This window comes from Solanum dulcamara, chromosome 5 (genome assembly GCF_947179165.1).
Source record: "Solanum dulcamara chromosome 5, daSolDulc1.2, whole genome shotgun sequence".
Taxonomy (NCBI): Eukaryota; Viridiplantae; Streptophyta; class Magnoliopsida; order Solanales; family Solanaceae; genus Solanum; species Solanum dulcamara.
The window spans coordinates 67,200,925-67,218,557 of NC_077241.1; the positions used below are offsets into that span (position 1 = coordinate 67,200,925).

Below are 17,633 nucleotides of genomic sequence, written 5' to 3' on the forward strand. Positions count from 1 at the left end.
GTGTAAATAATGTTTTCATTCTGGAATTATCACGATCGAAAAATCGAGGTTATGATGACACACACTTCAAATCTCAACCTGGTGTGTAAGTCTAACAGTAAAACTCATACGAAACTCTCAAAGGGAAAGTCAGACTATAAAATAAACGAAAAGAAGAACAACAACGAAAATATCTCAAAACATGGTGTCATAGGTGTAAGGAGCATTTAGTACAATATTCAAATATGATATACATCATAAGTCTTTTAGTAACAGCAAAGACTGAAAATAAAAGATAAAACTAGTGGCGATTCAGATTTCAAAATCTCACTACTAATATGATAATGTGATATTCGCTAGAGAGATCAGCTGTCACGCAGGATACCCTGGTTAGGATCTACATCAAAAAGGGACATAGAAGTTAGGGTGAGTGCAATCACATCTACTTAATAAGTTTGACTGACTGGGTATAAGGAATTAGTCAAGCTTATGCAATAAACTAAGGAATGTTTCCACATGCATACAGAAAAGTCTCATTTCGATATCGGTGTCACCAATTTATATAGAACGGCGCAAGTAAAGTAAACACATAAGAACAGTTCAATATCACATATAATCAGATAAATCAAGTAATCCAAATAGCAATGCAATGAGATGATGCAATGATGTGGTGGCACGGTGAAATCAAGGTTGTCGCACAACCTATCGTATACACCTATCGAGCTAAGGCTTCCAGACAAGGACCCATGGGAGACTCATAGTCCATATACCAAATCACAATCCCAATATCTCATCAACTTGCCACCTAGCTCGTGGCCAAGGATATAAAAAAGTGTCACATTTTTTTCTCAAAAATATTTTCCACATTTCTCATCTTCTCAAGATGAATGATATGATAAATGAGGACGAATGCATCACAACACATATGATATGGAGGTAATATTCGACTCAACATGTAATATAAGGTTCAAAGTTCTCAAAACTCAACCTAAACATGATGTACACCCTCAATAGATAGCAATGGAAAACAGATACATTGATATAAATGTTCATCTCTTTTGAAAATGTTTCATACTCAAGTGTGATAAAAAAAAACTTCAACTCAACCCCTCAAGCGGGCATTACAATTCAAATAGTATCACAAGCCTCTCTCATAGACAAATCATGAATCTCAAGCTCTCAAAGCAACAAGTATAAAAATAAGGCTCCCACACGAGCTACACAGTATAAATAAGCCTTCACACAGGCATCACAATACAAATAAGCCCCCACACGGGCATCACAATAAAATTAACAGTCTCAAATCATACTACGATCCCATCCCAAAGTCTGTAATATACGAATGACTAATTACCCAATCTCAGTCTCAAACAAGGACAATCAGACCTACCTCGAAAGCTGAAACTTTGTATGAACGCTTTAACCGGAGCTCAACTCACTAACACTTACTTCGAAACAATTACCCACTATCGCTCCATTAGCTTTCCTAAAAATATGCTTGATTGATGTTCTTCTTGCCTTTAGTAGATACCTCCAATCATCAATCATCATGAGCAAGATTTGTTAAATAGCATAATGAGCTCTTTGCAATTAGTTTCGATAACTAGAGTAATTAAGTTTTCCTAGTGCAATTTTTAGCCCGTGAAATAGTGCTAATGCTTCCATATATATATATTTCGTAGCCATGTAGATACGTATGCTGAGGTCTATTATCCATTTTTTGTTCCTATCTCTGAAATTGGCCTTGAAATTGCTTTTGAAGCATCCATCAGTGTTGAGTTTAATTATACTAGATAAGGGAAAAATTCAGACAGTTTTGAGATTGTAAGTTTGAGTTTAACATTGTCAAAAATATAATCATAGAATTTCAAATGATATTGCTATTTATTTTATTAAACTGAGTGTGCATGAATATGAATCATGATAGTAATAGCATCAACACTAATAAGGTGAGTCACTGAAGTACACAACATATCCCTTTTGAGATTACTATTTATATTTTGTCTTTTTAAGGAAAAAATTAAATATAACTCATTCTCTACACAGCCAAAAAGAATGAAAAATTTATACTATCAATTTTCAGATAATTTTAGATCAAGTAGTCTAAGATTTGTTCATTACATTTTTATATATAGTTCGAAGATCTAAAGTACTTCTAAATTTCTGGTGAAATTTGGGTGAAACATTTTAGATAACTTTAGATCAAATACTATAAAATTTGTTCATAAAACTTTTATATTTATTTGACAATTTGGATAGTGTTGTAAAGTTTGATGATAATATTTTTCTGTCAATTTAGACAAAGTACTGTAAAGTTCTATCATAATTTTTTGTAGTTCATCTACATCTTTAAACCATCTTATCTAGATTTTTTAGTGAACTTGAATGAAATTTGCTTGCATGAAGGGAAAGGTTGTAATTGCAAATTTAAAAAGGAACAAATATAAGTAACACTTGATGAAATTTCTACAGTAGTACAAGACTTTTACCAAGCCTAAATACTTAATTTTCTGGGGGAAAGTGCAGAAATAATCAATTTCAGGGGGATCATTTTAAACATAATCGATTTTAAAAATTATTTAAAGTTAAGTTACTCCATAATAGGTAATTGATATTCGAAAAAATTCCTAAATTATATACGGATGAACTTTAGACCACAGAGAGAGAGAGAAACATAGACCGATAGATTAAATTTACCAAGGAAGAAAGAAAGAGTAAAAACAAGAAAAAACTTATCCAAAGCATATCTTATATATAAAAGTTTGAACAATTAATTGGGAGACAAACAATTAAGCCTCAACAACTATGAATTCAGTCAATTAATAATCACTCAAAATAGTGTGACGTTGCCTTCCAATCTTTGGCAACCCAGAGACAATTAAAGTTCATAGTTATCCCGTTTTACTTTTATTGTAAAAGTTTTGTTGGTCTCTGGTGCTGGCTCTTAACTAGCTGGCACGTCGTTGGTGAATCACTGGAGAAAATTTTGAAAAGATTCGTAAATCATTAATCAAAGAGCGAGCAAATCACTAGATTTTAATGATTTGGTCGGATCAATAAAATTAGTGGTTGGTGAATTACTTTCTTCTTCTTTCACGAAGATTCAGATAAAAATTGAGTTTGGATATAATTACACAAGATTTGGCGTACGAATACAAAGATTAAAGACTTTATTATTAAAAAAAAATAATTACTTAATAGGCATTTCAGATTTCATTACTTTTCTTCCATTCCATCTTAAAAAGAAAATAATGTCAAAAAATCGATTCATCATTTAGATATTTAACCCCAAAAGACAAATATTATAATGTTCAAACAACAGTAGATAGGGCTGTACAGGGCAAACCGATAAACCGCACCAAACCGACAAATCGAACCAAACCGGAAAAAAAACCCGACTAATGGTTTGGTTTGACTTGGTTTGGTGTTTGAAAAAAAAACCCGACCATTATAGGGTTGGTTTGGTTTTAACTAAAAAAAGTCAAACCGAACCCAAACCAGCCCGATTATAGATATACTACTTTTAAATTATGTTATACATAAAAATATTTATTAAAATATAATTTATAAATATTTTTTAAAACTTTTTCATAATTTTTGTTTTCTTTCTTACATTTAGATTTAGATTTGAGAAACTCATTTAAATAATATACAAAAACAGCTCATCTTATAAAGTTATATTATAAAGTTAAAACTTCAAACAGTGTTCTGCATCCATTTTATACGTTGATATTTTGTACTAGAACTCTTTTTAAGAAGTACTGTTCTGTGCTTTTTACTAGATACTATGAAAACCCGAAAAACCCAAAAAACCCGAAAAAACCGAAAAACCCAAAATACCCGAGAAAAATTGATATACAAAACCCGAATTTTATTGGTTTGGTTTGGTTTATAGATTTAATAACCCGACACAAATGATTTGGTTTGGTTTATAAAAAATCCGAACCAACCCGGTCCATATACACCCTAACAGACAGTAGATAAGAGAAATTCGCTGATAAACAAAAGAGAACTTTTGAATATCGAAATATTTTCTAGATTTTAGTCTTATCAAGCCACTTTTCTCTAAGATTAAATACCTAAATATTTTCAAATTTCTTTTTTCTATTAACTTTCTTTATTTTTCACTTCAAGATTTCACAAGCCAATGAAAAGAGAGAATGAACAATCCAGTATTACAAATCTTGAATAAAAAAAAATAGATTTGCAAATCTAGGAGAAAAAAAATAATTCTTGCTTGCATGCTGAAGTAATTAACAAGGATATGTTATTAAACTGTATTGAAAAATATTAAACAGTAACAATAACTTTTGAAAGTAATAAAAGACAGAATCTGGATTGAAACTGAAAATAATAACAGTATATGAAAAATTATTGTAAGAACAAAATCGAGCCTACTGAAGACACAGTGTGTCCTTAAGGAAATTATTTCCCTCAACGTATTCGAGGTTTTGGAATCTTTCCTCCCAGGATAGAATGATTTACTCACCAAAATAGAGGTACAACAAATTCTGATGACTGCGAACCACTCGAAGGATGTATATCACACGATTTTAGGAAGTGCAGAAAGAAGAAGAAGAAGATGTTATTTCAGAAATTTCGTATGAAATATTTTGAGGATTAACAGATATATATAGCCTGTTTGCATCTTTTAAGAAAAGACACCTGTTGGGAAAAGGTTTGCCTGTTGAGAAAATGTTTGCAACTTTTCGGACAAGGCAACCTTTCAAAATCAGTTGAAAAAAAACCCGGAGGGAAATAATTTTTAAATTAATCCGAAAAAGAAACGGATCGGATCACGAGTCAGAATTTTCCACTTAATTAATTAAATAAATAAATAATATTAATTAATTAAAAAATTAAAGAAAATTTGATCCAAAAATATTATCAATCAAATCAATTGACCGAATCCGAATCCGAGAAGCAGGCGAGCGAGTGACGACGACGACGGCGCGAGGGGAGACCCTCTTCTTGATCCTTTAACAACATGAAGGAGTGCTTCTACTTTTAAGTATGAGACTTTTTCTTTTCATCACCTATGTAAGACTAATGCTTATTTTATAAAGCAAGAGAGAATAAATTATTATTTTTTTCACTTTTTTTTTCTCTATTTTTCATTCAACCTATTAATTAAACCCAACAGAATATGCCAACTACGATTTGATAGCAATCACTCCAACGAATGTATACCATTCATAATTGTCTATAACAGTAACCTGCATAAGCCATAACAATAATGTCATATATCCAGCTCTCACTGTGAACACAAGGGACCCTTTTTCAACTTTGTCATTAATGTTGGTGGGAAATGGTCAACAAAGTAGGAATTGTTAGTCAAATCCGTACCTACTTTTTAAGATGACATGTAAAGAAATTAGTTATTAGTATTATAGAATGTGTTGTTTGTGCCACCTATCCTTATTACAAGCTTTAAGAAATTAAATTGTTAGGAAAAAAATTGAACCATTTCAATGCATAGTCAAGAAAAGGTCGGTTACTGCTCATTTGAGTTACCTCGTCACCCTTTTCAAAAAATTATTAGTTTGACTTTCTTATCTAATTACGAATTAATCACCTAACACTTTCCATTCTCCGCATGGTTGTATACAGTACAATAGCCAAGAGATAGACGTGTGTTATTTAAAGGATGGAAATATATTTTATGAAAATAAATAATTTACTAGTAATATATATTTATACTTTTGATACAGAACTTAATTAGCTCATGCATGCTATAAATACCCTTTCTAGCTAGCCAGTATTATCATCACAAACCAACTTTAATTAGCCATAGTATTGTTAACTTTTCTCTCATCTTTATAAGAATTTCATTAACACCATCAACAAGATCATATTCATTAATTCTTGATGGAATACTCAACAAGTACTCTCATCAACTCATTTCAACCTAAAGAAAAACACACAACCTTATTCAACCACCAAATTTCAGCAAGAATCCGTCTAGCCACAGAACAAGACGTGCCACATCTTCACAAACTTGTTACACAAATGGCAGAGTACCATGGCCTATCACATGTATTCACTACCACTGAGACATCGCTTTACAACAATTTATTCAAATCATCAAATCCACCTTTTTGCTCTCCAACTGCCCTTATCTTAGAAATTTCTCCTAACCCTTTTCCTCAAATCACAAAATTATCCGACCATAGTACTAATACAAATTTCGTCCCAATTATCAAGAACAATTACAATCTTGATAATTTGGAAATTTTGGACCCCGAACTCAAGACTTATAGGTCCAAATTTAATGGTCATGAGAATAATAATAATAATTGTAACGTTTATGTAGCGGGGCATGTACTTGTTTTTCCTAGCTACAATGGATTTTTTGAGAAGCCTGGTTTATATCTAGACCAAATGTTTGTAAGGAAATGTTATAGAGGGATGAAGTTTGGAAAATTATTATTTTCTGCTGTTGCAATGCAAGCTGAGAAAATGGGATTGGGGATGGTGGATTGGCTTGTGGCTGATTGGAATGAAGAAACTATTAATTTCTATGAGAAAATGGGAGCTCATTATATTCCTGAATATAGGCTTTGTAAATTGTATGGTGATCAACTTCAAGGATATGGCAAGAAATCAGACTGATGATATATAAGTACTAGTTCTTTTGTTTTCTCTATAAATTTGTTGTACTATTCCTAGATGTAAGCCGAGGGTCTATCAAAATTAATCGGATAGAGTTTGCGTACGCATTATTTTTCAAATCCTATTTGTAGAATCACGCCTTATGTACTTAATTAAGTCATATTTCTACCATCTTAATCTCTATTAAGTTTATTAGGAATATTATAGTGATGTTACATGGTTGACTTCTTGGGAAAAATCTAGTGACACACAAATTAGGGTTAATTGTTTCAGATTTTTTGTTAGGACGTGTCCGAGCTGCATATATATTTTTTAAGAAAGATTGTTCGTTTTTCGAATCAATGTTGAAGATGAGCATCTGCCCAACCCACCACCCCTCACATATACACAGACACACAAAAATCAAGTGCAAAAACTTATAAAAATAATTAAATGATGGGAATGTATGGAAAAAAAATTATACTCTCTCCATCTCAATACACTTGTCGTGTTTTCCATTTACACGTTCCTTAAAAAAATATTAATTAGGATTGATGTTTGACTACTTTACTCTTATTCATATCTTAAGATATAACTTATCTTAATTGAATAAATACTCTATTTATATATTATAATTGAGGTATTTGTAGTCTTCAAAAACAATTATTATTAATTAAGAGTAAAATGAAAATATGGGAGTACACTACTCTCAAATACAAGGAGAAAACAACAGTTAACACTTCTCTCTTGTAAAAGGAATAACTCACTAAAGAGGATACTCAAGACTACAATCTTTATCTTGATGTATATCTCTATTTGTGTTCTTACTCTTTTGGATTGTATTTTTTGTGGGATAGTCTAAATAAGGGCAGAAGGCCCTCTATTTATAAGAAACAAAAATGCGTAAAAGAAACAAAAAAACATTTCTGTCATCTTTTCTTCAAAAAAGGACGGTGCTTATGCAATACCTCCCTTTTAACTTTCTTTTCTGTCATCTTTTCATCAAAAAGGGATGGTGCATATGCAACACCTCCTTTTTGGCTTTGTTGTTTAAAGGACGATGCATTTCCGTGAATAGAAATAAAGATAGAAATCCATCTAGATTTTGATTCACAATTTTGAGCAGCACCTCCTTTTTGACTTTTTTCAATAGCATGAACACTAATAAGGTGAGCCACTGAAGTACACAACATATCCCTTTTGATTACTATTTATATTTTGTCTTTTTTAGAAAAATAAATAAATAAAACTCATTCGCTACACAGCCAAAAAGAATTAAAAATTTATACTATCAATTTCAGATAATTTTAGATCAAGTAGTCTAAGATTTGTTCATTACATTTTTATATATAATTCGAAGATCTAAAGTACTTCTAAATTTCTGGTGAAATTTGGGTGAAACATTTTAGATAACTTTAGATCAAATACTATAAAATTTGTTCATAAAACTTTTATATTTATTTGACAATTTGGATAGTGTTGTAAAGTTTGATGATAATATTTTTTTGTCAATTTAAACAAAGTACTGTAAAGTTCGATCATAATTTTTTGTAGTTCATCTACATCTTTAAACCATCATATCTAGATTTTTTAGTGAACTTGAATGAAACTTGCTTGCATGAAGGGAAAGGTTATAATTGCAAATTTAAAAAGGAACAAATGTAAGTAACACTTTATGATCAAAGAGATTTGGTCGGATCAACAAAATTAGTGGTTGGTGAATCATTTTCTTCTTCTTTCATGAAGATTCAGACAAAATCGAGTTTGGATATAACTAAACAAGATTTGACGTACGAATACAAAGGTTAAAGACTTTATTATTAAAAAAAAAATAAAAAATTACATAGTAGCCATTTCAGATTTCATTACTTTTCTTCCATTCCATCTTAAAAAGAAAATAATGTCAAAAAATCGATTCATCATTTAGATATTTAACCCCCAAAGACAGATATTATAATGTTCAAACAACAGTAGATAAGAGAAATTCGATAAACAAAAGAGAACTTTTGAATAACTAAATATTTTCTAGATTTTAGTCTTATCAAGCCACTTTTCTCTAAGATTAAATACCTAAATATTTTCGAATTTCTTTTTTCTATTAACTTTCTTTATTTTTCACGTCAAGATTTCACAAGCCAATGAAAAGAGAGAATGAACAATATTCCAGTATTACAAATCTTGAATTAAAAAAATAAGATTTACAAATCTAGGAGAAAAAAAATAATTCTTGCTTGCATGCTGAAGTAATTAACAAGGATATACCAACTACGATTTGATAACAATCACTCCAATGAATGAATACCATTCATAATTGTCTATATCAGTAACCTGCATAAGCTATAACAATAACGTCATATATCCAGTTCACTGTGAACACAAGGGGACCCTTTTTCAACTTTTTCCGTATATTTTAGTCATGTACCTTTCATGTATATATACAAATCATGTGAAGAAAAAATAGTAAATGAAATTTACATGGGTCCTTGTTCACATAACTAACTATTGGATACTACATAACAAATTTATAACTGACTATTCATTTCTTTATCTGTAAATCACGTGACCTTGTTCTAGATATTTCCATTTTGCACAGCGATTCAACAATGATCCAACGTTCCAAATTCAATCCATCAAATAACAATTGGAGGGTGGATATGCACTACACGTGTCCCATTCTAGAAAAGGTAAAGAAACAGCTTTAGTTCAGCTTTGGAAATACCAATATCACTTTGTGTTGTCTGAAAAAAAAAAACTCTTCTCTTTCTTGACTCTTCTTTCTTTCTCGATTTAATTGATGCTGCCATCGGAATCAAAAAATCCATAGATGTAGATGTAAAGTTCTGGTTCTAGTTGTCAACATCTATCCAACTCTCACTGGGAATACAAGGGGACCCTTTTTCAACTTGGTTAAGATGTTGACATGTAAAGAAATTAGTTATTAGTATTATAGAATGTGTTGTTCGTGGCACCTATCCTTATTACAATCTTTAAGAAATTAAATTGTTAGGAAAAAAGTTGAACCATTTCAATGCATAGTCAAGAAAAGGTCGGTTACTGCTCATTTGAGTTACTTCGTCACCCTTTTCAATAAATTTTTAGTTTGACTTTGTTATCTAATTACGAATTATTCACCTAACACTTTCCATTCTTCGTGCCAAACGAGCTATAAAGATGTTTTTCATAGGATGAAAATATATTTTATGAAAATAAATAATTTTACTAGTAATATATATTTATACTTTTGGTACAGAACTTAATTAGCTCATGCATGCTATAAATACCCTTTCTAGCTAGCCACTATTATCATCACAAACCAACTTTAATTAGCCATAGTATTGTTAACTTTTCTCTCATCTTTATAAGAATTTCATTAACACCATCAACAAGATCATATTCATCAATTCTTGATGGAATACTCAACAAGTACTCTCATCAACTCATTTCAACCTAAAGAAAAACACACAACCTTATTCAACCACCAAATTTCAGCAAGAATCCGTCTAGCCACAGAACAAGACGTGCCACATCTTCACAAACTTGTTACACAAATGGCAGAGTGCCATGGCCTATCACATATATTCACTACCACTGAGACATCACTTTACAACAATTTATTCAAATCATCAAATCCACCTTTTCTCTCTCCAACTGCCCTTATCTTAGAAATTTCTCCTAACCCTTTTCCTCAAATCACAAAATTATCCGACCATAGTACTACTACAAATTTCGTCCCTATTATCAAGAACAATTACAATCTTGATAATTTGGAAATTTTGGACCCAGAACTCAAGACTTATAGGTCCAAATTTAATGGTCATGAGAATAATAATAATAATTGTGACGTTTATGTAGCGGGACATGTACTTGTTTTTCCTAACTACAATGGTTTTTTTGAGAAGCCTGGTTTATATCTAGACCAAATATTTGTAAGGAAATGTTATAGAAGGATGAGGTTTGGAAAATTGTTATTTTCTGCTGTTGCAATGCAAGCTGAGAAAATGGGATTGGGGATGGTGGATTGGCATGTGGCTGATTGGAATGAAGAAACTATTAATTTCTATGAGAAAATGGGAGCTCATTATATTCCTGAATATAGGCTTTATAAATTGTATGGTGATCAACTTCAAGCATATGGCAAGAAATCAGACTGATGATATATAAGTACTAGTTCTTTTGTTTTCTCTATAAATTTGTTGTACTATTACTAGAATTGATGTAGTTTTTTCCTTTAAGCCGAGGGTCTATCGAAACCAACCATAATAGGATAGAGTCTGCGTACGCATTATTTTTCAGATCCTACTTGTAGAATCACACTGCCTATGTTGTTGTTGTAGTAATTGATGTATGCTTTTAGCACCCCCTGCATTGTATTCCTTATGTACTTAATTAAGTCATGTTTCTGCCATCTTAATCTCTATTAAGTTTATTAGGAATATTATAGTGATGTTACATGGTTGACTTCTTGGGAAAAATCTAGTGACACACAAATTAGGGTTAATTGTTTCAGATTTTTGTTAGGGACGTGTCCAGCTGCTTATATATTTTTTAAGAAAGATTGTTCGTTTTTCGAATCAATGTTGAAGATGAGCATCTGCCCAACCCACCACCCCTCACATATACACAGACACACAAAAATCAAGTGCAAAAACTTATAAAAATAATTAAATGATGGGAATGTATGGAAAAAAAATTATACTCTCTCCATCTCAATACACTTGTCGTGTTTTCCATTTACACGTTCCTTAAAAAAATATTAATTAGGATTGATGTTTGACTACTTTACTCTTATTCATATCTTAAGATATAACTTATCTTAATTGAATAAATACTCTATTTATATATTATAATTGAGGTATTTGTAGTCTTCAAAAACAATTACTACTAAGAGTTAAATGGAAAAAAAAATTAATTTTATTTTTAACTTCTAAAAATGAATTATTTTGAGACAAATGACATCTTTAGTAAACCATTAACTGGTCTTTTAAAAAAAGATAGTTTCAAATGGTCACTAGCTGCTACTGACGCTTTTGAACAAATGCATGATTTAGAATAAATTGATTTGATGAATTTAATAACACAAATGCATGATTTAGAATAAATTGATTTGGTTTGAGTTAATATGTAAGTACTTTTTACCTTCGCTCCTGCTTACCGTATTCTCGAGTGTGGCTCAAAAAAATTATTGACCTAAACTCAATTTTTAATAAGAGACATATATTCATTTGTTTTTATACTTTTTTATAACGTAATATCCTTAAAAACTATAATTTCTATAGTTTCACATATTAATATTATTGCTCTTAATTATATTAATAAAGATTAACTCAAGTTAATAAGATATTAAACATGGGTTTGCAATAGAATTCATTTGATTTGTTGTGTAAAATTTTATTTACTAATATGAAAATATGATAGTTATTCTAATATATTTCTACTATAACAATATGCAATATTTTTTTTATATAAATGCTTTGTCCTTTTTTATTATTCTACAACCTAAAATATTATCTAATTGAAAAGGTAAATTATTAAATTAACAATTAATTTTAAAAATTGGGCCTTAAATTTTTAGACCTCTAAAGCAAAGGCTTAACTAGACTCTTCTTGAGGCATGCACGGTATTTTTACATTGTGGCTTTGATATTCATGGCAGAGTGATGGGTATCGTGATAAACTTGGTTGACCTTGATTTAAAACTCAGCTCAATTTAGTACAATAACAAACTTGATTGAGCTCGATTTGAGATCCAGACCTAATATCGTGCCTAACAAGCAAGTAAAACACCTCTTCATACAAATTCGTTGTTTTATCTTTAGATTTAGCCTACTTAATAACTTGATAGTAATAAAAGTCTGCCAAAAAAAATCAACATATTAAGGATCTAATTAATATAGATGAGTGAAACTGCTATTGAACTTTATTCATGTCTCAAAATTACTTTTTTCTTTGCAAAGGAAATGAAAAATTGGGAGGGATCCCAAGTTCCAACAAAAAATTGCACCAATAAAACGAAACCACAAATTTTGCAATAATAAATTAAAAGAAGTCATCAATTGTTGTGATGAGGACAGACACAATTATGTGTACCTATGTCATTTGCAAGACAAAGTGGCTGAACATTATTTCCATCTTTGTACCAATGAACCTTTCCTTAGCAAATTCACTTACAAATTTGTCAAGCATTTCAATTATAACACCAGGCATAACGACCACATGTGCCATGTCTCTTTCACATGAGAGTTGCCATTTGTGAATAAATTCTTGCTCCAATGGTCTCTCGGAAACAACGGTGATGCTATATTCATTGAACATCGCGCTGATTCCTAATTTTCGAAGGCTATCTTTCAAATAATGAGCATTTTCTAAGCACCTTTTAGCATCGTCTTGAAGAGTTGTGTGACATTTTTTGCTCAAATTGTACCATAAGAAGATTGGTGCATGACCACCTCGGCTGCCTGAAATTGTGGCATCTATTGAAGCAATATATTCAATATTTCTTGAGAGTATGTCAACATGTTTTTTTCTTGCTATTTGTAGGCCACAAGGCATTGGACATCCCAACAATTTATGGCCGGATACACTTACACTTCCAATTGCCTTCTTGAAGGTAATTTTAGGTGCCTATATATAATCAACATTTTATTTTTAATATTTGTAAATGCAGAAAAAGAAAAACTTAATTAGTTCTTTAACAATATAAAGTAGAAGTTAAGTTATATATACCGCAATGATCTTTTACAATATTGTTATAGTATAATATGTGCTAGTATGTTAGTTACTATTTTTATCATGAGGTTACTCCCTCTCTCTCCTATTTATATGACATAATTTGAATTTCAAAAGTCAAACGTGAATTTTTTTTACCACAATTTATGATAGTATGCCTTTTAAATAGCTTAAATTGTTAATTGTAGTACTTTTTATGTACTTTCTAAATATGTCAATCATTTTTCAAAAACCTTAAAGAAAATACGTATAAATGCATGGTTAAATAAAGAAGCTAAGTTTGACTCTAGAAAATCAGACTATCATATAAATTTGGATGGAATATTAATTGCTACTATGACTAGAGGAATATATATATATGGTGAAGGCGTGAAGCTCTTACATTTTTGAGGAAGGGTAATATAAGTCCACATAATGCTGCATCGTAATGAATGTAGAACTTATCTTGAGAGTAACCACACTCTTTAAGTGTCTCAATAACAACATCAAGGTCATCAATTCCTCCTTTGAATGTGGTTCCTAAAAAAAACATTGATGCAATTTGTGATCGAGCTAGGACGTACTTTCTGCATTTCAATTCATGTGATGTAGTTTGGCAGATAGAGTGTTTAAGAAATATATAATACTTTGCAATGTTTTAAATCATCCTTAAAATAAATTAATTTTAAAATAGAAGAGTATGTGGACTTTTGACAAAGAAGTGGGGGCCAACCAGGGGTGGAGCTAATAGCTCGCACGCAGATTCGGCTGAACTCAGTAAAAAATTTCAAACCGTGTACTTGTGTAAATAAATTCATTAAATATGTATAAATAATATTACATTTAGAACCTAATTATTGTCACTTAAAATCTTTATTATAAAAAAAATCAAAAACTCATAAAGTTGAAATTCTAGTTTCGCCTCTAGACGTACTCACCCAACATGTTTAAAATGTTGATAGTGTTATTAAACAATTGTGAAATAAGGAGCTGTGACATTCTTTTTTGAATTGACTAAAAAAAAAGTGTGTCACATAAATTGAGACGGAGAGAGTATATAAAAACTTTGAGTAAATTAAAGACTAGGAGGAATATTCCACTACGTACGTAACGTACCAATATTGAGATGGAGAATAGCAGGTTTGTCTTGGTTGAGAAGCATTTGTGATCTTAATTGATGATAATCCATCTCCCCAGTTAACAAGGTCCAAATAACTTCACATTCCATTTTATACATTCTTGCAGCTTTCAATACTGAATAATGTGATTCTCCCAAAGCATATAGAATTCCCTCTGGAAATTGTTCTCTTCTGCACGCACCAAATTAACGATCGAGGATATATATAACGCGATTCCAAACATAAAAATATAAATTAAAGATCGATAATATGAGCGAGCTGACCCTAGTAAAATGCCATGAAGATTTCCTTCCGTGCCGCAATGTTGTAACGTAGCCCCAATATTGATCCTTTTCGATTTCCCAAAGTTTGGAAAACCAATCTAAAACCCCAACTTCAAAGTGTCTTGAGTGCATTTCATAGTTGTTTTCAGTGAAAGGATCACCAAAATTGTTCAAGTGATAACGTAGAAGTGGAGCTAATGCAACATACTCATCACAATAGATGTTATGTGGATAACCTGCATGCATGCAATGCAACAACAAAAATAATATGTCAAAACATATGCTATTTTCCCATCTTAAAATACTTGTCGTGTTTTTCATTTACATGTCATTAAGAAAACACTAATTAGGAACAGTGTTTGACTATTTTACTCTTCTTTATATACTCCTTCTATTTCAATTTGTTTGGTCTTTTTTGACTTGACACGGAGTTTAAGAAAAATAAAGAAGACTTTTAAATCTTGTAGTCTTAAATTAAAGAAATGTCAAATGTACCAAAATGTTCGTTAATCTTGTGGTCTTATACGTGTCATATGGAAAATTGAAATTAAAGAGCTGTTAAAAAGGAAAAGGGTCGTTTTTTTTTAAACGAACTAAAAAGGAAAGTAGGTCAAACAAATTGGAACAGAAGGAGTAATTTCTTTTATTGATTGCATATATGATCCAAAATCATGATGAGCTAATTACTTACTATTATTCTTGGTATTTCATTGACAATTAATGTGTATCAACTTAATTAAGCACCTACGATTTACGAATAAGAAAATTAAGAATAATGTTATTAAATAGAGTATTTATCTAGAAGCATGGTGGCTCTTTCATCAAGAATCTTCATATAATCATGTAGTAGATGAGTAGTTGAATCCAAATTGAGCTAATTCCCTAAAGCATAGCCATTAATAATGTTGTTAACATCTACTTGTGAACTATGACCACCATTATTAATGTGAATCACATCTGCATCTTCTAATATTGGATCATGGCAATCGTTTGATAACATTTTAACCTGCATAGAAATATTATTAATATTGATTCGTTTGAAGACATTATAAAAACATGCAAGAATGATATTTTACATTAAAATAATCTATTTCTACTAAGTACAACAACAACATCAACGTCAGTACCTAACAATATATATTTCAAAACGGAATATACATATAAGATAATCTGAACGTACGTACCTTGTTTAGGGTGAGACTTTCCATTCTTAAACAAGAGAGTTTTTTTTATAAATATATATCGAAGAATGAATATGAGTCTAAGGTTTTTGTTTCATATTGTAGAAGTAGTCATTGGAAGGCTTCTGAGAGAGTCGATTTAGAGAGAGAATTTTTGGAAGGAGAAGATGCAGTGTATATTGTATATTGAAAAATGAGAGAGAGAAACAAATATCTACTCACCCTTATCTTATACTTAGCTAATTACATTTAACCACCTAACTTCCTTAATTAGTGTGGGGCCCATAGCTAACTAACATTGCTAACTAACATCTAACTAACATTACATTTACAACCCATTATTTACACATGCTTACTATCATCCAATACTCCCCCTCAAGTTGGAGGGTGTAGAATATCCAGCACTCCCAACTTGGTCATCAAGTATGAATGTTACTGCCTACTAAGCCCTTTCGTCAATAAGTCTGCTTGCTGATCATTTGTGCTCACAAACTCAGCTCTGATTGTGCCTTCTTTTATTTTATCTCTTATGAAGTGGCAGTCGATTTCTATTTGTTTGGTGCGTTCATGATACACTGGGTTCGCAGCCAACTGGATGGCTGCCTTACTATCACTCCAAATCTTTACTGGTTGATGTACTTGTACTCCCAGCTCCTTGAATAGTCCTAGCAGCCATGTGACTTCTGCTGCTACTGTTGCCATGCTCCTATACTCAGCTTCAGCTGAGCTCCTTGACACAGTTTGTTGTTTCTTTGATTTCCAGGAGATCAAAGACTCTCCAAACTTCACTGCATAGCCTGTAATGGACCTCCTTGTGTTTGGGCATGCTGCCCAGTCTGAATCACACCAGCAAGTCAGCTCCTGTGTCTGTTTTGATCTAAAGATGAGGCCCTGTTCTGGTGCAGTTTTGAGATATTTGACCACTCTAATGGCTGCCTCCCAGTGTGACTGTTTTGGTTCTTGCATAAATTGGCTCAGTGTCTGGACAGCAAAACTGATATCAGGTCTTGTAATGGTGATGTAGAGGATCTTACCTATCAATCTTTGATATTTTGAAGCATCCTCTAACACTTCATCACCTTTGGGTCCAACAATCCTGTCATACTCCACAGTGGTCAGCTTGTTTCCAGTTTTTAATGGTGTGGCAGCAGGTCTTGTGCCTGCTAGGCCCATTTCTGATATGAGTTCCAATGTGTACTTCCTTTGATTGAGGATGATCCCAGGCTGTGATCTCAGGATTTCAATCCCAAGGAAGTATTTGATTTCCCCCAGGTCCTTGACCTTAAAGTCATGATGCAGAATTCTCTTGGCTTCATCTATGAGGCTACTGCTGTTTTCAATGATGAGTAGATCATCTACATACACTAAAATAATCACAATATCAATACCTGATTTCTTTGTGAAGAGAGAATAATCACGTGCACTCTGTGTGAATCCTGCAGCTACCAAAGCATCAGTCAACTTTATGTTCCATTGCCTTGAAGCCTGTTTCAGGCCATATAGGGACTTCAACAGCTTGCATACTTTGGTCTCCCCCTGTCTCTTGAAACCCTCTAGCAGCTCCATATATACTTCCTCATATAGGTCTCCCTGTAGAAATGCATTATATACATCTATTTGATGAAGGTTCCAGCCCTTTGATGCTGTCAGTGCAATCACAGACCTCACAGTGATCATCTTTGCTACTGGAGAGAAGGTTTCATGATAGTCGAGGCCTTCCTTTTGACTATACCCTTTTGCCACTAACCTTGCCTTGAATCTTTCAATATCTCCAT

The 17,633-nt window shown here is 31.8% G+C and overlaps 2 protein-coding genes across 2 annotated transcripts; both read left to right on the top strand.

Annotated features, from left to right (window-relative positions):
• Positions 1–5,988: 5,988 nt before the first annotated feature.
• On the top strand, positions 5,989–6,591 carry LOC129890684 (L-ornithine N5-acetyltransferase NATA1-like). The gene has a single exon (XM_055966184.1). It carries the CDS (start codon positions 5,989–5,991, stop codon positions 6,589–6,591), a length of 603 nt encoding a protein of 200 aa, XP_055822159.1.
• A 3,527-nt stretch (positions 6,592–10,118) lies between these two features.
• LOC129890685 (L-ornithine N5-acetyltransferase NATA1-like) lies at positions 10,119–10,721 on the top strand. The gene has a single exon (XM_055966185.1). The coding sequence runs from the start codon at positions 10,119–10,121 to the stop codon at positions 10,719–10,721; it is 603 nt and encodes a 200-aa protein (XP_055822160.1).
• The last annotated feature ends 6,912 nt before the right edge of the window (positions 10,722–17,633 follow it).

Bases quoted from the DNA above. Each gene is read 5' to 3' on its own strand.
- LOC129890684 (XM_055966184.1), top strand. From the start codon at position 5,989: ATGGCAGAGTACCATGGCCTATCACATGTATTCACTACCACTGAGACA.
- LOC129890685 (XM_055966185.1), top strand. From the start codon at position 10,119: ATGGCAGAGTGCCATGGCCTATCACATATATTCACTACCACTGAGACA.